Raw genomic sequence first — 24,825 nt, forward strand, 5'->3', positions numbered from 1 at the left:
CTCCATCTCAGCAAGGTTTTTCATTTAGCACACTTATGTATTGATCAGTTTTGCTCTCTGTTGAACTAATGTGTTAAAATGTTTTATGCCTTTTTTCTTGAGTGCGTTTTTTTTAATGTAGATTCAATATTGGCAGAAACTGGAGTGTACCTGATTCTAAAAAAAAAAAAAAATGTACTTAAAACTTTTCTCCTTTTCTATATCTATGGGATAAGTCCTTGAAGAATCAGGCCCTTGGTGTTCAGAGTACTTGTTTGATCCATACGTTTAAGGAATAAAAGAAGAAATTCTGTATATCTCAGTTTGGAAGTATTTTCATGGTTTTTGTAAGTCAAATAAATGGGAAGATTCCATAGTACTCAGGAAAAAAAACCCAATATTTAGAAGTCAAATACTTCTGATTTTATTTGGGAGATATTTTATATATATTTTTTCACTGGTGAAACATGCATCATGTGAGACAGTGCATGAATGTATGTGGTTCAGATATACTCCTCATAAATACATGAGAATTATACTTGGTTCCTGTGAAGACAAAGAGCCTGAATCGTCAAGGAGATTTCTCATAGATACATAATAGGAGAAAAGCCTAAGTGAATCATAACCTAAATGGTCACGGGAAGAGTAATTGTCAAACAGCCCGCACTGACTAAAATCTGTGAGTACTTTTCACCTGCAGATTTTAGCCAGAATTTTCAAAGTGGACTTATGCGCATAAATCCATTTTGAAAATAGCCAGGTGTGGCAGGAAACCCTTTTGCCATACATGCACAAAGTTGCACATGTTGGAGAGCAGGTTTAACTCTTTGCGTGTGGTTTTTACATGCATACTTTGGAAAATCGAAAGCACACGCTTAACTCCCTTCCCTGCCCCCAACTCTGCACGCTCCCCAACCCCTCCCCCCCCCCAGGAATGCCCATTTATACCAGCAAGGACAACTTTCAAAGAGCCTTTTGCATGCGTAATATCATGTTTTAAAAGCATAAGTGCCTTGGAAAATGAGCCCCCAAAAAGGGGCAGCTTTTAAAGAGCTGACACATTTGCATAGTAAGTGGGTGCTTGTAGCCTGTGCGATTTGTGCTACTTGTCACAGGGGAAATAATGCTGGTAGCCTCTGCCTGAAAGTTAGTGGAAAATGCATGCACCAGAAGGGCTCTTGTCCCTTGCACCTGTTCTTTTGTGTGGGTGGACCGGATGAGTAAAACAGCAAGCTCATTTGTGAAAATGTCATGTAGGCATGCTATTCTCCTTCCCCCAGCCCAAACATGCCTCTGGGAAGGCCCCCTTCACAGTTGAGCTAAAATGCACGCAAGCTTATGGAAGCCGGACTGAATGGGAGGCAGTTTTCAGACAGCCAATTACCCTGGGGGAATGGCTTTGAAAATCCCCCACAAAATCAATAAAAGCTCTATGGCAATCATGGAATACAGTAACAATATCCATTAAACTGATGCGGCCATTAAAAAAAAAAAAGGAAAAAAGTACTTTATTCTTCAACTTTACAGGTCACAATGCTCTGAAAGTTATATAGGCAGCTGGAGGCAAACATGAAGAAAACAGCGCAAAGAACGTTGAAAAGATATTATCTAATCACAATAACCGCAGCAACAAAAAAAAAAAATAAACCTATGGATCCTAATCAGAATAGGTATTGGGGGTGGGGGTTAGAATAACTATTTTGTTTCCATTTGTTTAGGGCAGAACTCAAGAAACCCAGATGGGAAAGGCAAAGCTTTATTGGATATCAACTCCCAATTACATGCACACTCACGCTACATTATAGTAACCTACTGTACTGCCTTTGCTATAATTAATTGGCTCCCCTATACTTTACATCAAATGATTAGGGACATCATTCAATGGATGTAGTGAACCCTATTTCTGATATGCAAATGTACAAAAGCTTCAGTCCACTCTGTCCCTTGTAGGTTATCTCGGGTAGGGGTCTGTGAGAAGCAGAAAGAGCAAGAAAGACGTTCACCTAGATAATTACAAAAGCCTCCCCCTCCCCCCCCACCACTGTTATAATCCCACATAGTTGCAGTATTCTAAGCAAGTTCATATATTTAAAAAAAACCCCAAGAGATTTTGCAATGGTGCAATATGCATGCCAGAAGAAGGAATATTAAAAATGTGAGACACAAAATAGATACCAGCGAGTCCAATTGTTTTGTTAGAATGCTTTGCTCTCCAAGGTTCTTGTGCTTTTTCTTTTGTTCTCCTCCTCCACGTAACTCCAGTAGTTCTGCACACAATATGGCTATATTAAGGGGAGGAGAGGAAGGGCTAAACCATGTGGAAACGGTGCTCCCCCCGAGTTATATGTGAAGAAAATTCGTATCTGTCCTGGCTCTGGTAACCACACATGTTGCACTCAAAGGGATCACGGAAGCCATGGCAACCCATGTGAATGGTGTACATCACGTGATCCAAGTAAAGAACCCTGCAGTATTCGCATTTGTAAACCCTCACTGGCTCCCCGTTGCTACTGATCACTTTGAAGGCATCCTGGGAGCTTTCGGTCCCTGCCCTCAGCATGTCCGAAGGCCTATGGTCTTTCAGTGACAGCCCGTTCCTTGCATGGGGGGCTATGTGGTTTGTCAGGTAAATTAGGCCACTACGCTCCTCATTGTTGCTTTCCGTGTCCGTTGAGTCGTGGCAGCTGTTGCTGGGGGAGGCATCCTTTTCGGAGGAGGTGGATTTGACTTTGGAAAGCAGTAGCAGGTTCTCCACTGCGCCATCATGGGCTGTGTGGTTGGTGTAACTGTGGCCGTCGACTGGAGCCTTGTGGAGCTGGTACATGGAGCTGATGACTGGTCCCATGTCAGAGCCGCCTGGGGGAGTCTGCACAAGGGGCCGCAAGGACTCTGCCCCCAGGTAGCTGATGGCACTGTTAATGGCCTGGTCGATCACGTGGGGCTGCATCATTTCGTTTTCCTTCTCGTAAGTGGCACTGGCATCATATGGAAGGTCTGACAGTCGTTTTTCACCTGCATTGGGAAACAAATGAGAGTTTTAAAAAACTCCAAAACAAACTAGAAGTAGAACTGTTTGTCATGTTACATCAGAAGTGGTTATTTTGTCACAAATGCATCTCAGTTTCTCAAGAGTATATCTTCTGAGTCATGCAGAAAGGGTCAGGCTATCTGATGTGTGTGTCAAAGGTCTGATGCATGCTTGATTAATAGGGATGTGCATTCGTTTTGAATGTATGCGCAATCCGCAACATATAGGTCCCTATTCGTTGCATTCGTGAGGTTCCGAAACGTATGGCGAACCCCCACGAATGCAACGAATCATTAACGAATAAAACCTCCACCCTCCTGACCCCCCCCCAAAACTTGCCAAAAGTCCCTGGTGGTCCAGCAGAGGTCCTGGAGCGATCTCCTGCACGCAGGCCGTCGGCTGCTGGTATTCAAAATGGTGCAGATATCCTTTGCCCTTACTATGTCACAGGGGCTACCGGTCCATTGGTCGGCCCCTGTCACATGCTGGACTACCAGGGATAGGGGCTGGAGCACCAGGGACAGGGGCCGACCAATGGCCCCGGTAGCCTTGCTGTGGGAAGCAGAAAGAGCAAGAAAGAAGTTCATCTAGATAATTACAAAAGCCTCCCCCTCTTCCCCCCCACCACTGTTATAATCCCACATAGTTGCAGTATTCTAATCATGTGACAGGGGCTGACCAATGGCCCCGGTAGCCCCTGTGACATAGAAAGGGCCATTTTGAATACCGGCAGCCGAAGGCCCGAGTGCAGAAGATTGCTCCAGGAACTCCGCTGGACCACCAGGGACTTTTGGCAAGTCTTGCGGGGGGGGGGGGTTATTCGTTAATGATACGTTGCATTCGTGGGGGTTCGCCAATTGTTTCAGAACCCCACGAATGTAACGAATAGGGTCATATACGTTGCGGATTGCTCCTACCATGTGACAGGGGCTGACCAATGGCACCGGTAGCCCCTGTGACATAGTAAGGGCAAAGGCTATCGGCGCCATTTTGAATGCTGGACCACAAGGGACTTTTGGCAAGTGTTGGGGGGGTCAGGAGGGTGGGGGGTTGTAGTTAATTAAATTTAAAGGATTGGGATGGGTATTTTTTTTAACTTTAATGGGAAATGAATACCATATGTAACTAATGGATGAATCGGGGTCCCCCGAAAACGGATGCAACGGATTTGGGTCCCGACGAATACGAATACCGAATTGGATGAATCTATCCCTGCTGCAAATCCCTAATGATTAATTGTTATTGAAAAAAAAAGACAATAAATAACAGCAATATTAGCTCACGCTAAATCAGAAATAAAAATGAAAAAACACTTTTTAAAAAATATGGCTGTTGATTAAAAATTCATTTGCAAGTTATCTTTTTTACTTAACTACAGGTATTTATTTATTTAATTTATTTATTTATTTAACATTTTTTTATACCGACATTCGCACAAGACATCACATCGGTTTCCAGACAACAGCAAATTCAGCCATTTATTTATATTTATATTATATTTATAAATTTATAAATATATATTTATAAATTTATATTTATATTTATATTATATTTATATTATATTTTAAATTTATATTTATATTTATATTATATTTTAAATTTATATTTATATTATATTTAGCCATTGGATATGAACAAGGGAAACATAGTAAATGGAAAACATAAAAGGAAAAATGTTAATAAATAGAATAAAGCAGAGTTGCTTACTTGTAACAGGTTTTCTCCTAGTCAACTGGATGTTAGTCCTCACACATGGATAACATCATTGGATGGAGCCTGGCATGGAAAATATGTCATGCCCAGCATGCCCTATACCACGTGTCCACGCAGGGACCCTCTTCAGTCTCAGAACATAGAATTATGATAAAAATAAAATAAAAAATAGAAGAAACTCAACTTCACGGGGTAGCAGGTGGGTTTCGTGAGGACTACCATCCTGCTGTGCTAGGAGAACACCTGTTACAGTAAGTAACTGCTTTCTCCTAGGAAAGTAGGATGGTAGTCCTCACACATGGGTGAACATCACCAAAAATATGACCTTCCAAGTCAGGTGTGCAGCAGTTAGGAGGCCTTAGGGGAAGCTTCAAATGAAGCAGGCCCCACATGAAACGTACAGCTATAGGCTGTACAGAGATAATCACACCATCTACAACATGGTGGTATGTGCCAATTACACTAAGATGGACTTTAATGGAGCAGAAGGTAATCAAGCACCGAAAGATGCAGAAGGTAATCAAGCAATTTTTGTGTAGGGCAGGAGGAAGGATCTAGGGCCTTCGGCTCACACCACACAGAAAACCACCTCCACTTAAGCTCATAGGACTTTCGAGTGGAAGGCTTTCTAGAAGGCACTAGGACCCGAGACATATCTTCGGAAAGATCAAGCGGCTGCAGATTCAGCCTCTCAACATCCAGGCTGTGAGCGCCAGGGCCAGGGGGTTGGGATGCTACAGCCAGCCCTGATCCTGCATGATGAGGTCTCCAGACTGATCGGTTTCTGGAAGGACAAATTCCAAAGGAGTGGAAACCAGAACTGTCTCAGCCAATGAGGGGCTATAAGGATCATAATCCCTCAGTCCTCTCAAAGCTTCTGAAGAGTCTTTGTTATTAGAGGAATTGCAAGATACGTGTACAGAAGACCCTTGTCCCAATGGCAGGCAAAGGCTTCTGAGGCTGGTTAGCCATCTGACCTGTACAGGGAGCAGAACTGAGTCACCTTCCTGTTGCAGGGGGATGCAAGTTCATGTCTGGGTTTCCCCAGAGACGGAAGATCCGATTTTCCACCTCCTGGTCCAGCGACCACTTGTGGGGCCTGAAGGCTCAACTCAGTCTGTCCACTATCACATTCTCCATTCTGACCAGATATATGGCCCAGAGCGCCATCGCATGGGATAGGCCCAGGACCAGATATGGACCACTTTGTGACACAGGAGGTATGATCCTATGCCTCCCTACTTGTTGACATACCACATTGCTACATGGTTGTATGGATCAGGACAATTTTGTAGGACAGCTGATCTTTGAAAGCCTATAGTGTACCTGATCGCCTGGAGCTCCAGGAAGTTGATTTGACATTGTGCTTCCTGGGTGGACCACAAGCCCTGGGTGCGGAGCCCATCTACATGAACACTCCACCCCAGGTTGGACACATCTGTGGTAAGGACAATTTGGGTAGGGGGAGTTTGGAAAAATATTCCTTGCTCCAAATTCAAGAGAACCCGCCACCAGGATAAGGAGTCTCCGAGAGACAGAATTATGCGATTGCGAGCCTGGAGGTCCTGGGTAGCCTGGTGCCACTGCGACCTCAAAGTCCATTGGGCTCTGTGCATGTGTAAACGAGCCAAGGAAGTAACTTGGATGTTTGCGGCCATGTGGCCCAACAGCCTCAACATGTGCCGAGTTGATACCTGCTGGCTCTGTTGAATCACCTCCGATTTGGACGCCAAAGTGACCTCACTGGAGCACGGCAGAAAGGCTTTTGCCTGAGCCGTGTCTAGCAGGGCTCCTATGAAGTCCAACTGAGGTGACGGGCTGAGATGGGACTTTGGGTAGTTGATGATGATGAACCCTAGAGATTCCAACACCTGGATGGTCAAGCACAAGGACCGATCTGCCCCTGCAGATAGGAGAAAACATGCACTCCCAGCCCGTGGAGGTGCACCTCCACCAAGGCTGATGCTAGCTCGAACACCAACACTCTGTACTGGAAGTGCTGTTTTCCCACCACAAATCTGAGATATTTCCTGTGACCTGGAAAGATCTCGATGTGAGTGTATGTGTCCTTTAAATTGAGGGAGCATATCCAGCCCCCTTTTTGCAGGAGGGGAATAAGGATGCCCAGGGAAATCATCTTGAATCTTTTTTTTTTAGAAACTTGTTCAAGGCCCTCAGGTGTAGGATGGGACGGAGCCCCCTGTTCTCTTTGGATTCAGGAAGTACCGAAAGTAGAATCCCTGCCCCCTTTGCCTTGGTGGAACAGGCTTGACCACTCTGGTGGAGAGCTCCCTTAATAGTACCTTCTGATGCACTAACGGTCCCCAAAATTGGCACGGAGGAGAATTTGGCAGGACACCCAGTAGATTCAATCAGTACCCTTAACGGACTATGGACAGAACTCATTGGTCTGAGGTTATACTGGGCTACCGATTTTCAAAGAACTGTAGACTGTCCAGCATCTTGGGTATGGGCGGCTGGCTTATGCTCCCTACAATCCAGTCAAAATCCCATCCCAGGATTTGGCTGGGGTGCCAGTTGGGGCTTGGGAGCTTGCTGCTGCCTGGGACAGTTGTGAGAGCTGACCCTTTGCAAGCAGGAGTGAGGGGCCAGAGGATAATACTTTCGCTGGTGGTGGAAAGACCTCCTCTGACCCAGCCTCGCAGACCTCCTGGCTGAGGAGGGCGGGTCCAAAGTGCTAGTGGAGAGATACTGGAGGGTCTCATGATGATTGCACAACTGGGCCACCGCATCCCTCACCTTATCTCTGAAGAGATTCTCTCCTGTGCACGGCAGGTCAGCACATGCCATTCTGTGGGTGCCAATTCCCGTTGCAGAGACTATAACTGCCATCTCGAAAACATTGTAGGTGGAGCGCACCTCATGTTTGCTGCCTCCAGACCCTGATGCACCATTGATAGAAAAGTGTCTTGCTGCTGTTGAAGCAGCTGCTCAGCCACCTCCTGCACCTGCTTCTGTAGGTTGCGAGGGTATTGGCTCATGTAGAGCTGGTATGAGGCAATGCAGGCACGCACAGCCCCCTTAAAGACCTTCCTCCCAAGAGAGTCCAGTGCTGTGATCTTTCTCTGGGGGCGTTGAGGCATGGGTCCGAGAGCGCTTGGCCTTGTTGAGAGCAGATTCGACTACTACCGATTGGTGTGCCAGCTGATGCCTGTCAAATCTGGTAGCCTGTTGGACGAGGTAAACCCCCGTCCGCCTTCCTGTTTACAGGAGATACTGTAAGGGGATGTTCCCAAATCCTCAACAGCACCTCCTTAAAGATCTCTTGTATTGGGATTGCCATGATCTCTTTAGGAGCCTCTACAAACAGGAGGATTTCCAGCATCTTGTGCCTGGCATCCTCCTTCATCATCAACTGAAACTGGATGGCCTCTGCCATCACCCTTATGAAACCTCCTCAGGCGGAGACCTCCTTCATTCCGCTGGAGAAGACTGTTCTGAGGGGAGAACCTCCAAGTTTGAGGAGAATTCTGCAGTGTCATCCTCCGAGGGGTCATAAGGAGCCTCATCCTCGCTGTAATCCACAGGGGATGAGGCCCTGGGTGCTCGGTCTTTGTCCAAAGGCCTAGGTACCATGGCACCTATGCGGGCCCCAGCAAAGCTGGATAGGGGGCTGCAGGCCACGGTGTCACCACCGGCTTCGATGTTGCTTCCTCCTTGGAGGAACCGGTGACGAGAAGTGCATCAGTCGGGGAAGCATCGGTGCCACACCGATGAGCACATTAAGATGCTTTTGTAGTGGTTCCAGCAGGGACAGTGTGGGCACCGATACTGTCGGTGCCACTGACTCGATGCTATGCAGTGCTCGATCGAACGCCAGCTGGACTCTGTGCTTCAATTCCTCCTCGAAAGTTGCCGATGCCAAAATGGGCTGGGAAGCAGGAAGGATGGCCAGATCTTCCTTAGGTCCCCTAAGTGGATCGACGAATAACACAAGGATCGGTGGAGATTGCTGCAGACCCCCGGCATAGATGGAGGATGGGCACTCCTTGCCATGGAACTAGTTTAGGGGCATCAAGGCAAGCGCTGGCGCCAACTCGAGCCCGGCACCATGCATCAAAGTGACCGTTACTGATGCTTCCTCGGCTTCCCTTGGTGCTAGACCCGGTCTTTCCCCGGTGCCGAGATCGAAGACGATGAACCCAATGTCCTTGACCTGGAAGAGACCGATGGGGGCCAGCGCCCCTATCCGTCAGTGGCATCGATGGAGTGTACGGCCCCGCCGATATTGATGACTCTGTGTGCATCGGTGCTGCTCCATGGTCCTTCAGCATTGATGCCACCAATTGCAATGGCTCCAACTTTCTTGCCCCAAAAAGCTTCTCCATTTTGTTGAGGTGAGCATGACGTCCCTTCGGGGTCATTTGGTCGCACAGGCAACATCCCCAAACATCGTGCGATGCCCCCAAGCAAAGGAAATACACATTGTGTGGGTCCATAATAGACAAAGTCCTCGGGCATTGAGAGCATCGACGAAAATCCAATGAGGCCATGATGATACGAACTGAAAAAGGTGAGAACGACAACGGAGGTGGTGGGTGACTGATGCCAGTGGGCACCGAGGCACCGCTGCCACAGGGGAACGGAAGCGAAAGAAAACTTACCAACATAAGAACATAAGAACATAAGAAATTGCCATGCTGGGACAAACCAAGGATCCATCAAGCCCAGCATCCTGTTTCCAACAGAGGCCAAAAACCAGGCCACAAGAACCTGGCAATTACCCAAACACTAAGAAGAACCCATGCTACTGATGCAATTAATAGCAGTGGCTATTCCCTAAGTATAATTGATTAATAGCCATTAATGGACTTCTCCTCCAAGAACTTATCCAAACCTTTTTTGAACCCAGCTACACTAACTGCACTAACTACCTTCTCTGGCAACAAATACCAGAGCTTTATTGTGCGTTGAGTGAAAAAGAATTTTCTCCGATTAGTCTTAAATGTGTTACTTGCTAACTTCATGGAATGCCCCCTAGTCCTTCTATTATTCGAAAGTGTAAATAACCGAGTCACATCTACTCGTCCAAGACCTCTCATGATCTTAAAGACCTCTATCATATCCCCCCTCAGCCGTCTCTTCTCCAAGCTGAACAGCCCTAACCTCTTCAGCCTTTCCTCATAGGGGAGCTGTTCCATCCCCTTTATCATTTTGGTTGCCCTTCTCTGTACTTCTCCATCGCAACTATATCTTTTTTGAGATGCGGCGACCAGAATACCTCCAACCAACCAAGCTACTGAAAAACCTGACTAAGACACAAGAGGGAACCAGAGAGGGACCCACAGCAAAATAAGACGTGAGAAAAAACCCGAAAAGTTTTCCAACAACTTTCCTAAGAAAAAGACTACGAGCTCAGACTGAAGAGGGACCCCCGCATGGGCGCGTGGTATAGGGAATGCTGAGCATGCTCAGTATGCCTAGCCAAAGTTCTAGAAAATTTGACATAAGCTTTCCATGTTGGACTCCATCTGATGATATCATCCATGTGTGAGGACCACCATTCTGCTTGTTCTAGGAGAAAAAAAGGATCCCTTTGAAAGAAGGATCAAGAGTGCACAACTCCGGTCCTCAGTGGTCACCAATAAATCTTAAGTATAACGTAATAGTTATTCATCTAAATGGCTTATCCAGCAATATTCAGCCTTTATCTGGCTAAATTCTAGCTTGCTAATACGTTTGGAGGCTAGAACTTACCCGGATAAATTAGAGGCAGTGCAGGGGTATAACTGGGAGGAGTTGAGTTAGCTGGCTAAGTTAACGGGATAACTCCAATATTCAGAGTTAGCCGGCTAAGGTCTAGATTCATCAAAATGCTATAAAAACAGCAGAAATAGCATCGGCGGTAAAAATGGTGTAGTTAGGCTAATTTCCAGTGTATCGCATCACATACGAAATTATCGCGTTGCGTGTTGCGACAGCGTGTCACTCGCCATTTTATATTCGGTGCGTTTATTTATGTGTGGCACATTATTTTTCTGGTTTATATATACCGGCTTCCTGCAGCTGCCTCTTTGAGGGTGTGTCAGACGTTTGGAGTGAAGAGAGAAGAGTAGGTGAGTTGGTAGTAGTTGGTTGGAGGTATTCAGCTAGTTCTGAGTGAGGTGTCCTGTGGTTTGAGACCGCATCTTGAATACTGTGTGCAATTCTGGTTGCCGCACCTCAAAAAAGATATAATTGCACTGGAGAAGGTACAGAGAAGGGCAACCAAAATTATAAGGTGCACGGAAAGGTTGCTCTATGAGGTAAGGCTAAGGAAGTTAGGGCTGTTCAGTTTGGAGAAGAGACAACTGAGGAGGGATATGATAGAAGTACACAAAATCATGAAAGGACTTTAACAAGTTAATGTAAATTGGTTATTTACTCTCTCAGATAAGAGAAGGACTAGGGGGCACGCCATGAAGTTAGCAATTAGCTCATTTAAAACAAATAGAAGAAAATTCTTTTTCACTCAGTGAATAGTTAAGCTCTAGAATTCATTACCAGAGGATGTGGTTACAGCAGGTAGTGTAACCAGTTTTAAAAAAGCTTTGGATAAGTTCCTAGAGGAAAAATCTATAACTGCTATTAATTAATAAGCAATAGTAGCTTGAGATTTATTTAATGTTTGGGTACTTGCCAGGTACTTGTGACTTGGATTGGCCACTGTTGGAAACAGGATACTGGGCTTGATGGATCCTTGGTATGACCCAGTATGGCATGTCTTATATTCTAAATAACCTCACCTGTGTCCTGACCCAGATTCTATAAATGAATGCTGGAGCCTCCACCTGTGCCTTTCCCAGAATCCCAAGACTTCACACCAAGTAGCATTCACCGGCCCAGGAGTAAGCCTCCCAAAGACATGCCATCCCAAAGTGGCAAGCCACAGCATGGCAAAGGCCACTTAAGGTTCAGAACTGCTGCCCTGTAATGCCTAACAATAAGACTTGTCGAACAAGCCTGGCTGGACCTTTGGAGAGAGTTCCTGTGCTGGCCAGCTGGAAGAAGCCTGCTGGGCCCATCCTGACTACAGAGTTCCTGTGCTGGCTAGATGGAAGTGGCCTGCTGGGCCTGTCCTGACTACAGAGTTCCTGTGCCAGCTAGATGATAGGGATGGGCTACTGTTTGCCAGTGTTGTCCTGCTGTCTATGTCTAATGTCCTCCTCAATGCTCTGACCATACTCCAACCTCCTTGATGCTGTCTCTAGTCCTGATCCAGGTGCTGTTTCTTCTCATCATGTCTCATCTCCTACTCCTGATGCTGGTGTCTCATCTCAGAGGCGTGCTAAGGGGGAGGGGGGCCAAGGAGGGTGCCACCCCCCCCCAGGTGATGACAAGGAGGGGGTGCCAGCGACTGTGCGACCAATCAACCTCTTGTAGTCGTCCGGGAAGAAGAAATGTTCCAGCCAGGAGCAACAGGAAGGCAGGGAGCCCAAGGCCTGCTGGCTGAAGGGAACAAGAAACGTTTTCCAGCCAGGAGCAGCGAGCCATCAGGAAATCCAAGCCCTGCTGGCCAAATAGGATGCATTCCAGCCAGGAGCAGCGGGCTGGCATGGAGCCCAAGCCCTGCCAAATGAAGAGAACAGGCCCGGAGCAGCACATCTGAGGAAGCGGCAGGCCGCCGGTGGGCCTAACCAGCCAGTGGCCCACAGCCTCTCCTGCTGCTGTATGACCCACTGATCTTCCTACTGGGGGGGGGGGGGGGAGGAGTGGAAGCTGTGCGCGACTGAGCATGAGCCTTAAAACCCAATTTCCCTACTCTAGGTGCATACCACCTTTTTTCTGCAACACTATATAGTCGGAATAGCATTAGCTGAATCTAGGACAGATCTTCCTGACTAGTAAGCTGCATCTGGGGATTCCAGAAAATGTGTGGCAGCCCCTCACAACCAAGCTAAGGCTTCTCATTCATAGTAGTCATCAAACCCTGAAGCAGTACATCAGAGCTGCTACACCTGTCCTAGCAGAAAAAACCTCAACCTTGTGGTGTGAATGTGCAAGTCCCTGGCTGTTCTGCAGTATGTCCTCCAGTGATACCAATTTGTGAGCCCTGACATAGGGAATATGCTAGGCCTGCAAAATGCAAAGCCACTGCTTCTGCTTTACCTGTGTAAGGGGCAAGACAAACTGTGCCTGACATCCTGGCTGACCCATCACTAACAGAGCATACCTGATCTGTGAGTACCAGCAGTGTGGACACTTAAAGGTTGTGATTAAGTGCTCCAAATGGGAGGAATGGAAGAAGCCACTGTTAAAAGTGAACCTGTAGAAAGTGTGTAGTGCCTGCTCACATAGCAAGTTTTATGGCAAGTGCATTGTTTGGCCTCACAAGATTAGCAGGAGATTAGGGAGAGAAAGCGAGGCCCGGGCGCAATGCCATGCAGACCTAACTATGCATGCCACTTGTCATGTCAGTGATGCTGTTACATCCCCTACAGTTCCCCCCCCCCCCTTCCCCCCATGTTCGTGCCGTTTGCTGCAAGCACATAGCCAGAGCTGGAATAGAGAAAGAAGCATCTCTCTCTTACCTACGAATCAACCATCAACATAGAGACCGTCCTCAAAATTTTCATACAGGCCCAATTTACTAAGAATAGAAATGTGTGCAGCTCCCAAGTACCTGGCCACCATGTTGAGGATGTGCATTCGAGCGTCACAGACCATTTGTACATTGATGGAGTGGAAGAGCTGTTGCGCGCCCTGTCCACGCTCGGCCTGCGCACAGGCCTGCTCACTTCTCCAACTCCTCCGCAGGTCCCGGGTCGGCCTCCTCAGCAGCAGCCGCAAGCTTCTCCAGGCCTCAGCGTCCCGCGGTGGTGGTCGCCGGGCCTTCCTCAGCGCACCAGGCTTGACGGCGGGGATTGCCGTCCTCCGTGGCATAAGCCCCGCCCCTAGGCACGCGTGAGCGGACCACCCGGTCCCTTAAAGGGCCAGGGGCGGGTCCTAGCTCCGCAGCGCACCCTGATTGAATGCAGTACAAGAGGAAGTGCCTGCCTGCACTTGGCAATTGGGTCGACACCATGTGTGTGCTAGTTTGCCTCCACGTCTCATCGCTTGTTCCAGTCTTGTTCCAGTCTTGTTCTAGTCCTGTTACAGACCTGTTCCAGCGTCCTCCTGTTTCAGTGTCCTTCTGTTCCGGTTTCCGTCTGTTCCTACGTTCCCTCAGGTAGTACCTCTTGGACTGACTTTCTGGTACTGATCTCTGCCTGTTCTTGACTTCGTTGATCGCTGCCCAGATACTGACCTCTGCCTGCTTTTGACTATGCTGACCGCTGCCCGGATACTGACCCCTGCCTGTTACTCGACCACATCTGACCTCTGGAACCTGACCTCTGCTTTGGCTGACTACTCTCGGACTGACCTTTGGAACTTGACCTCTGCTACTACTGACCTCCTTCCTTGATTCTGGCCTTGATTCTAGCCTTGTCATCTCAGACACTGTTCTGGCCTTCTCTGGCCCCTCGGACCCCTAGCCTTGACGTCAACTGCGCACCCTTGATCCTGGTGGCACACCATTAACTTCCTTTCTGGGAGACCCTGCGAGCCCACGTAAGTCCAAGCAGCCCGGGTACCCAAGGGCTCCACCCGGGGGGACCGTGGGCTTTCAGTGGTGAAGCTCCAGCTAGCCTCTGCCTCCTCCTGTGCTCCACCTCCTGGTGGCAGGCACTTCCTGGGTCCGACCAGGGAGCCTACCAACCCTGCTCCAGAATAAGGATCCACCTCCAGGCGCAACAGGTTGCCAAGGCCATGGACTCGGCGGAGTCTCGCGCCTCCCGGGTCCTACTGGGTCTGGCCGCTACTGTCCAAAAGCATCGATGAGCCTTAGAAACATTGGCTTCTTCGGTTGAAGAGCTCCGTTCCCAGTTGCGAGATATAGCACTGGCCAACCCAGTGGGCCTATTGGCTACTCTGCTACACAGAGCGTCACTGGCTCTTCCAGCGCCTCCTTGATTCAATGGGGATTCACGCCTCTGTTGAGGCTTCCTCAACCAGTGTTTCATGCAATTTGCACTGCAACCCTCCTTGTTCCTGACGGAAACCACGAAAGTGACTTTCATCCTTTCTCGCTTAGAGGGAAAGGCTCTAGCATGGGCTTCTCCGTTGTGGGAATGCTCCGACCCCATGCTCTCCCAGCCGTCACAGTTCGTCATTGTCTTCAAGTGGACATTCAGAGACCCGGGCCGAAAAGCAGTAACCAGCCATAACCTTCTCCACCTCTGTCAAGGGTCGAAAACCCTCTCCAAGTACACGGTGGAATTCAGGACCCTGGCTACTGTGCTCGGGTGGCAAGAAGATTGTCTGCAATACATCTTCCTAGATGATCTCTCGAACTCTCAAAGATGAACTTGCAGTCCGTGAGACTCCTATGTCTCTAGAGGACCTGATCTCCCTAACCGGGAAGATCGATCACCGACTTTGGCAATGGCGCCTAGAAGTAAAGGCCTCTCGATCTCCTACTCCACGTCCTTCACATGCCAGAAGTCTTCCATCTAAGACTTCATTGGCACCACCGCTTCCTGCTGAAGAACCAATGCAGGTCAACCGTGGACAACTATCTCCAACTGAATGCCTTCAGCGGAAAAAGGAGGGTCTCTGCCTTTACTGTGGTGCCTCCGGACATCTTCAGCAGTCCTGCCCGGTTCGACCGGGAAACTGCAACGCCTGAGCCCGGCGGGGGTCCTGAGCTTGGGTGCTATTGTCACCGGTCCCCAACTTCTACTTCCAGTCTCCCTTGTCATCGAGTCTCAATCCTTTGCCACCACTGCCCTTGTTGACACTGGGGTGAGTGGCAGCTTCATCATGGGTGACATTGTCAAGCTCCTGATCATTCCTCTGCCTCAATGTGACTGGCATTCCTCTGCCTCAATGTGACTGGCATTCTCTACAGTTGGTGCAATGGGGTTCCAAGTGCTAGAAGACCTGTTTAAGGCAAGTGTCTCCAGTAGTAACTGTCCTAAAGTCCACCACCCTCACTGGGTTACCAACTCAATACGCTGAGTTTGAGGACATTTTCTCAAAGCAAAAGGCAGACACGTTACCACCACTTCACAAACTGAATTGCCCTATAGAGCTCTTGCCTGGCACGACGCCTCCCAAGGGCAGAACCTATTCGTTGCCATGTCCAGAAACCTTAGTTATATCCGAGTATATTAAAGAAAACCTAGAAAAAGGGCTCATTAGACCCTCCGACTCTCCCGCAGGGGAGGATTTCTTGTTTGTGAAGAAAAAGGATGGAGGATTGCGCCCTTGTATTGATTACAGAGGGCTTAACACCATAACCCGAAAAGATCGCTACCCGCTGCCCCTCATCAGCGAGCTGTTTGACCGTCTCCAAGGGGCTCGGATCTTCACGAAGTTGGATCTACGGGGAGCGTACAATCTTGTACACATCCAACCGGAAGATATTTGGAAGACCGCGTTCAACACTAGGAATGGTCACGAGTACATTGTGATGCCTTTCGGCCTCTGTAACGTCTTATGAATGAAATTCTCTGAGATCTCCTATACTCCTTTGTGGTCGTATACCTGGACGACATCCTGATCTTCTCAAAGGATCTAGAGTCACATCGTGCTCATGTCAAGACCGTACTTCAATGTCTGAGAGAGAACCACCTCTACGCCAAACTGGAAAAATGCATTTTTGAGAAAAACCACCTGCCCTTCCTCGGGTATATCATCTCCGATCGAGGATTTTCTATGGATCCACAGAAACTTCAAGGCATTTGGGATTGGCCCCAGCCAGTCGGCCTCCGTGCCTTGCAGAGATTCCTCAGCTTCACTAACTATTATAGAAGCTTTATAGCCAATTATTCTACCCTAGCCGCTCCACTCACCGCCATGACAAAAAATGGGGCGAACACCCGTGTTTGGACTCCCAAAGCGCAAGCCACCTTTCACGCATTGAAAGAGGCCTTCTGCTCTGGTCCATGCATGCGACATCCAGACCCAAGACATCCATTTGTCGTGGAAGTCTACGTGTCTGCTATTGGAGTAGGAGCGGTACTAAGCCAATTTTCTCCCAAGGGTACATTGATACCATGCTCATTTTATTTGCACAAATTCTCTCCGGCAGAACAGAACTATACAATCAGAGATTGGGAACTCCTGGTCGTCAAGTTGGCCCTCCAAGTGTGGCGCCCATGGCAGAAAGAGGCGCAACACAAATTTATCATTTTCACTGATCATAAAAATCTTGAACACTTAAAAGAAGTACAACTCTTGAATCCGAGGCAAGCCCTATGGGCGCTGTTCTTCGAACGACTTAATTTTGAACTGCGCTACCGACCAGCCTCAAAAAACCTCTGTGCAGACGCGCTCTCCAGGTCTTTTGAACCGGAAGACATCCCTGATGTTCCGAGACACATTATCGATCCAGCCTGTGCAGCTCTAGCAGTGACCACCATGGTACCCGCTGGAAAGACAGTCGTCCCACGTCGATTACGTGAGCTTGTACTCCACTGGGCCCATGATTCCAAGTTGGCAGGACATCCTGGCCGTACGAGAACCTTCGAAATGTTGCGGAGGTTTTACTGGTGGCCCAGTATGGTGAAGGACTCCCGCAACTACGTGGATTCGTGCCCCATCTGTGCCCAACAGAAACCTCCAATGGGACGACCATTGGGCCTCCTCCAACTGCTTCCAGCTCCTACCAAACCCTGGTCAAGTATATCGATGGATTTCATCACAAACCTACCACCGTCTCAGAACAACACAGTTATCTGGGTCATCATTGACCGTTTTTCTAAAATGGGTCATTTTATCCCTCTGTGAAGCTTCCCATCGGCCCCAGAGCTGGCCAAATTATTCTTGAAGCATGTCTTTCGTCTCCAAGGCCTCCCAAAAGAAATTATATCAAACCGAGGACCCAAGTTCGCCGCAAGGAACTGGCGCTTTTATGTAAGAAATTCGACATCACACTGAATTTCACGTCGGCCTATCACCCCCAGGCCAACGGCCAAGCAGAAAGAACCAATTGGACCCTGAAGACCGTCCTCCATTCATATGTGAATGATCAACAGAATAATTGGTCCGATCTACTGCTCTGGGCAGAATTGTCGCATAATACCCACATCTCTGCTGCCTGCTGCCACCGAAGTATCTCCATTCTCTGTGGTGTTTGGCCGACAACCACGTTTACCGCTGCCATTACCCCTCTCTGTCCATTACCAGCTGCTCAATTCAAGACTCACACCATTCGGTGTGTGTGGAATCAAGTGAAAGAATGGCTCAATCAACCGCTGAACGTTCCAAGTGCACTTCAGATGCCCAGAGACTCCCTTCACATCATCTGGCACCCAAGTACATTGGTCCTTTTCCGGTCCTCCAAAGAGTGGGAGCAGTTTCTTACCAGCTGCAATTGCCACGTGCCATGGGTATTCACAATACCTTCCACATCTCCCTGCTGAAGCCGCTAGTCCTCTCCTGGCCCTCTCGCAGAGATCCCTCACCTCCTCGGATCTCCATGGAACCAGACTCCACCCTCCAGGTAAGAGAAGTCCTCGACGTCTGACGGCGTTGAGGCCGATGGGAATATCTCTTAGCCGGGGAGGGCTACAGGGCCGAGAAGAATTCCTGGGAGCCATCCCATAATATATTGAATAAGAACTCCTCAGGGCCTTCCACAGGGCTCACCCTGAGAAACCTCGCCCGCGGAGAGGGAGGCCTAGAAGAGGGGGTACTGTTGCATGCCCTGTCCGCACTCGGCCTGCGTACAGGCCTGTTCACCTATCCAACTTCTCCGCAGGTAGGTAGGTCCCGGGTCGCCCTCACCAGCAGCAGCCACAAGCTCCTCCAGGCCTCGGCATCCCGTGGCAGCGGTCGCCAGGCCTTCCTCAGCGCACCAGGCCTCACGCCAGGACTCGGCGTCCTCCGTGGCGTCTGCCTGGTCCCTAGGCGCACGTGTGCCGACCGCCTGGTCCCTTAAAGGGCCAGGGGAAGGTCCTAGCTCCACGGCATGCCCTGATTGAACACAGTACAAGAGGAAGTGCCTGCCTGCACTTCCTTGCCTTGGCAATCGGGTCAACACAGTGTGTGTGCTAGTTTGCCCCCACGTCTCATCGCTTGTTCCAGTCTTGTTACAGTCCTGTTCCAGCGTCCTCCTGTTCCAGCATCTTTCTGTTCCAGTGTCCGTCTGTTCATACATTCCCTCAAGTAGTACCTCTTGGACTGACTCTCTGGTACTGACCTCTGCCTGTTGTTGACTATGTTGATCGCCGCCTGGATACTGACCTCTGCCTGCTTGTGAGTACGCTGACTGCTGCCCATATACTGACCCCTGCCTGTTACTCGACCACTTCTGATCTCTGAAACCTCACCTCTGCTTTGGCTGACTACTCTCAGACTGAACTTTGGAACTTGACCTCTGCTACTACTGACCTCGCTTCCTTAATTCTGGCCTTGATTCTAGCCTTGTCATCTCAGACACTGTTCTGACCTTCTCTGGCCCCTCGGACCCCTAGCCTTGATGTTGACTGCACAACCTTGATCCTGGTGGGCACACCATTGAATTTCCTTTCTGGGAGACCCTGCAAGGTCCACCTAAGTCCAAGCGGCCTGGGTCCCCAAGGGCTCCACCCAGGGGGACCGTGGGCTTCCAGTGGTGAAGCTCCAGCTAGCCTTCTCCTCCTAAGCTCCGCCTCCTGGTGGCAGGCATTTCCTGTGCCCAACCAGGGAGCCTACCAACCCTGCTGCGGAATAAGGGTCCACCTCCAGGTGCATCAAGAGCTTTCTGTTGCGGAAGATCTCCTCCCTGACACTGGGTGGGATGATGGCTACGTGAGTGCAGTCAATAGCTCCCAGAACATTGAGAAAGTTAGTGATGGCATAAAAGCCTCTTTTCAGCTCCATCAAGTCCTGCCTGTCCCGAGGAAATGCTATGTAGTGATTCATGCAGTCAGATACAGCTGTTATGATCTGATCCAGACAGCGGGAAAAAGTGATTTGGGACATTCCCCCCACGACCCCTATCGTCGTTTGGAAGGAGCCGGTTGCCATGAAATGCAGGCTGGCCAATAGTTTGGTGAGGCCCAACACAGCATGGGACATTTCCATGACCTGATCCAGATCCCCTCAGATTTCTTCATATAATTCCAGGATAGCCTGACGGCTGAGGCGATACCTGCTAACCACATAATCCTCTGTCATGCCCAGCAATGATGCTCCTCGAGGAAAGATGTGCCCCCTGTACCTACTCTACTGTGCCTGCCTGCATGCCAAGCGCTGCCATGGATCCTGACCCTCTCCCTGCAGGGCCAGTGGCTCAGGCTCCAGTGCAGGGACTTCCCTAAGATGGGTTAGAACTTTTCTTGCCTGTTCTTGTGGTTGCTGTTGTTCTTCTTGCTGTTGTCTGCAGTGAGTCTCCTGAAGCATCCAGTATCCCCCAAAAAGTAAATCTGCCATAGGCATAATGGATTTAGGAAGACAGGCCAGGTAAGAACAGGTGTTTTTACTGGCCCAGGAGGCCGTGGTAGGTGTGTCTGATAGAAAGCCTCTTTTTATCACATGCGATAATAGCTGCAATAATAATCACAATTTGCGATAATTGCCGCAGGCGCGCAATAAAACCTTTTTTCCCTTGTATCGCAAAAAGAAAGGTGTAGTTATTTCTGATGTTAAATCCCACATTAGCCTGATATAAGCTACCACGAAATGCGGTAGGCCACCTTAATTTGCATTAACTCCTCCCACATGCATACTAAATTTGAAATTTGCATGCTTGCTTTCGTTGCGTTATTTATCACGCACACAACGCACCTTAGACCCCATTTAACACGTGTTCGGGCCTTAACGCAACACTTTGATGAATTACCTATAAGTCTGGTCAAGTCAAGGAGCTGTCTTAAAGTTAGCCAGCTAATTAATTAAGATAGCCGGCTATATTCAATAGTGTGGCTGCATTGTGGAACATGCCTAAAAGGTTAGCCGGATAAGTTTATCCGGCTAACTTTGCTATCCGGACTGTGTCTGAATATAGTCCTCCTTGTTTTTAAGACAGCTAAAATAAACATTTATGAGGTATATTTGCAGACATTTTACATAGTATTAGTTTAAGATTCAGTTTTTGGGGGTTTTTTTTGCATTATCTTGGTCACTTTACAAACCGGATTCGTTTGCAGCCTTTGAGGACTTCAGTTGTGCACCCTTGTATTACAGCAGCATGATTTCCCCATCAAACTCCCACCTGCCACCCAATGGGTATGGGGTGAGGAGGGAGCTGGTAAAACTAGGGTGAGAGAAAAATAAAAAACAAAGGAAACAGAGAGAAAGAGAAAAAGAAAGACAGATAAAAGGATTCCAGAACTGAAAATAAAAGATTTTGGTGAAAATATTGTTATTTATTTCCTAGATAAAAAAAAAAAATTCATAGAAAAATTCTGTGAGAATACTATCATCAATGGACACTGATAAAAACAATCACTCCCCCCAGGAGTTCAATAACACGGAGCTGAGTACCTTATGTTTTGCCATTATCAGCATGTAAAAGACTGGAGGGGAGAATGAATAAAAATAAGACCAGGGCAGTCAGGAGATTCAGTGGCACCCCAGACAAAGGGTTATCTTTGGCATCTTGCTTCCCTCACCCTGCCTGTCCACTCCTTGTGATGGCCATGGATAAGACCCAACAGCAGACTGTCTGTTATTGGTTCATGCTTCCCATGCTCAAACAATGAGAACATGATAAGGTACCAGCTCCAAGTTATATCATTTAAAGCTAGACACTATGCTGTTTACAAGAATGTGTGATTCACTTCTCTCTAATGCAAAGATTTCTACCCATGTATGTGCATTTCACTACATTTAGTTCAAGGGTGATTACACTTTGTGTAAACATGTTGTTATGTATTTTTGTATATATAGCTTCAGAGCACATTACTTGTAGATAGTAAGGGGTGGAGGTAGACCCTACAATTTTCCAAGGCAAACTGGAGCTCACTAGAGATGTGAATCGTGTGCCAGATCGTCTTAACGATCAGATTCAGCTGGGGGAGGGGGGGGAATCTGATCGTTAAGATATGTGAATTGGAATCATTTCCAATTTAGGGAGGCCCGCGCCGCTAAAAAAAAACAACCCACCCAACCCTTTAAATCGATCCCCCCCTCCCGACCCCCCCAAAACCTTTTAAAATTACCTGGTGGTCCAGGGGGGCCTCGGGGAGAGATCCAGGGGGGCCTCGGGGAGAGGAGAGATCCAGGGGACCCTTGGGGAGAGATTTCCCGTTCCCAGGCATCAGCTGTTCTAAAAAAAAAATGGCGCCGATGCCCCTTTGCCCTTACCATGTGACAGGGTATCCGTGCCATTGGCCGGCCCCTGTCACATAGTAGGAGCACTGGATGGCTGACGCCATCTTTAAAGATGGCGCCGGCCTTCTTTACTCATCAGCCCCTATTATACAGTATATTATAGAGATTTCCCGTTCCCAGGCATCAGCTGTTCTAAAAAAAAAATGGCGCCGATGCCCCTTTGCCCTTACTATGTGACAGGGTATCCGTGCCATTGGCCGGCCCCTGTCACATGGTAGGAGCACTGGATAAGATGGCGCCGGCCTTCTTTACTCATCAGCCCCTATTACAGAGTAATAGGGGATGGCCCCTGTCACATGGTAGGAGCACTGGATGGCCGGCACCATCTTTAAAGATGGCGCCGGCCTTCTTTACTCATCAGCCCCTATTACAGAGTATAGTATAATAGGGGCTGATGAGTAAAGAATGCCTGCGCCATCTTTAAAGATGGCGCTGGCCATCCAGTGCTTCTACCATGTGACAGGGGCCGGCCAATGGCACGGATACCCTGTCACATGGTAATGGCAAAGGGGCATTGGCGCCATTTTTTTTTTTTTAGAACAGCTGATGCCTGGGAACGGGAAATCTTTCCTCGAGGCCCCCCTGGATCTCTCCTCTCCCCGAGGCCCCCCTGGATCTGTCCCCGAGGCCCCCCCTGGACCACCAGGTAATTTTAAAAGGTTTTGGGGGGGTCGATTTAAAGGGTCGGGTGGGTTTTTTTTTTTAGCGGCTCGGGCCTTCCTAAAAAAAAAGGGTCGGGAGGGTGGGGGTCAATTTAAAAGGTCGGGTGGGTTTTTTTTTTAATCGGGCCATCGGCGCCATTTTAATTAGTGGCAGCCAAAATGGCGCGATGGCCCGAGAGCGGGAGATCGCGCCGGGACCCCCCCCCCACTGGCCCACCAGGTAACTTAACATTTTGAGTGGGTTCTGGAGGGTGGGGGAGGGTAAGGAATTGGTTTTAAAGGGTCGGGGTGGGTTTAGGGGTTGTTTTGGTGTGCCGGTTTTCCCACCCTCCCCCAAATAATTCCCGTGCCCTATTTAACGATACAATACAAATGCCCCTGACGATAAATCGGGGGCATTTGTATTGTATCGTGCACTCTAACGATTTAGAACGATTTTAAAATTATCTGACAATAATTTTAATCGTTTAAAAACGATTCACATCCCTAGAGCTCACCCCCTTTTTCTAGGAAAAACAATATCATAACATCAGAAATTTCTGCCAAAAGTTTTATTTTCTGAAAGCAGACAATATGAATTTTAGGAATGGGTGAAAAGTTCTTTCTCTGTAAAGTATTTTTACCTATAGCCTCTAAGAGCCAGAATATTTGGACTGAAAAATTGTGATGTTCCAGGTATTTCTTCCATTTCAAAAGGGCTTATCGATAAAACGTGGGGAGGGAAATATAGCTCACCAATTTCCGAAATCCTCTTTTACGAATAGCATAACCTGTAGTGATTTCAATGAAATTGCCTAATTCATCCTGGATCGGGGAGTCCGAAATCCAAAGGAATTTTTCCCGAAATTTCGGGAAAAATTCGTTTCGGGTTTAGTGCACGCTAACGGGGTTAATGCGCACTAACTCCCTGCGGCGGGCCGAAAACAAAGCCCAAACCGACTACAGAAAACAAGAAACTATGCAGAAAGAGAAAAACACCTGTGGAGAAGGACAGAAACTAAACAATACAAAGAGTTTCCTGAATGCAGATCAATTTTACCTCAGCAAAGAATTTTTAATCAAACTCCTGCTTGAATTTAAAGATAATTATTGAAAATAACTGTAGTCCTACATCATTTTTCTAGTTCATGAAGGGTATGGGTAAGTGAGAAAAAAAATTGTCTCACCTATTTTTGAAATCCAAATTTCATGTATCAGAAAATGTAAGTTATGCATGGATGCATTATTGTTCTAGCTTTGAATTCTCAGAAGAAAGAGGTGATGTGTAATAGGTTATAGCAAGGCTGGAAGATACCCACTGCCTATCTCTGTTATGAAAATAGTGTCTGAGCAATTAATAGTCTTGTCACAAGTTAGATTTTATGAAGCTAGGCTTAATGATATTTTTAGGATTGGATAACTATTCTTTTCTCTGCAATGTTATGTTACTTACAAACACTTTTGAAGTGAGGCATTATTACTAAAAAAAAAAAAAAAAAAAGATAAAAGCTGTAGTTCTACACATTTTCTCCACTTAGAGAGGGAGGGGTCATGGGTAAATGTAACCCAGTATCCTGGTTCCAACAGTGGCCAATACAGGTCACAAGTACTTTGCAAGATCCCAACTAGCAGATAGAGCCCAAGTTCTTAACGCCCAGGGATAAGCAATGGCTTTCCCCAAGTCTACCTGGTTAATAATAGTTTATGGACTTTTCCTTCAGGAACTTGGCCCAGCCATGCATGTAACCCCCGCTTTTTAGGCGCACAGGGGATTTAATATTCGCCCGTATGTGAGAATATTCACAAAGCATTTCAAGAAAAGTGAGAGGGGGAGGAGCATGCATGGAAAAAGTGAACACTGCAACATGGAATGATTAAAACCAACTCCTTCTCGCCCATCGCTCTCATCTTGACTCTTTTGCACATTTGATACCTTTGAAGACAGTGAATCATTCTCCAAACCACATCATTCCCCTGCACAGAGTTCAATACCATCACCCTCGTTACTATTAGAAAGGCACAAACTATCTTAGACATCAGTGGCTCAGTTCAAGAGGTTTGCTTTCCCCTTACATCTAGGTGGCCTTCCCCATTTGCATCAACAGAATCCTGGTTTTTCAATCCCATATTTGACTCCTCCCTCTTTTCTTTCTTCCACAT

General features: G+C 47.9%; 1 protein-coding gene across 12 annotated transcripts in view; it reads right to left on the reverse strand.

The window, feature by feature from the left end:
* Nucleotides 1-1,460: 1,460 nt before the first annotated feature.
* Nucleotides 1,461-24,825, reverse strand: part of IKZF1 (IKAROS family zinc finger 1) — a 233,341-nt gene continuing 209,976 nt past the window's right edge. For all 12 annotated transcript variants that reach the window (XM_029589750.1, XM_029589749.1, XM_029589747.1 and 9 more), the window contains one exon: nt 1,461-2,991. In XM_029589750.1, the coding sequence (XP_029445610.1) occupies nt 2,288-2,991 (704 nt within the window). In that variant the 3' untranslated portion in view covers nt 1,461-2,287. The remainder of the gene's footprint in view (nt 2,992-24,825) is intronic.

The sequence above is a fragment of the Rhinatrema bivittatum genome, chromosome 2 (assembly GCF_901001135.1).
Source record: "Rhinatrema bivittatum chromosome 2, aRhiBiv1.1, whole genome shotgun sequence".
NCBI lineage: Eukaryota > Metazoa > Chordata > Amphibia > Gymnophiona > Rhinatrematidae > Rhinatrema > Rhinatrema bivittatum.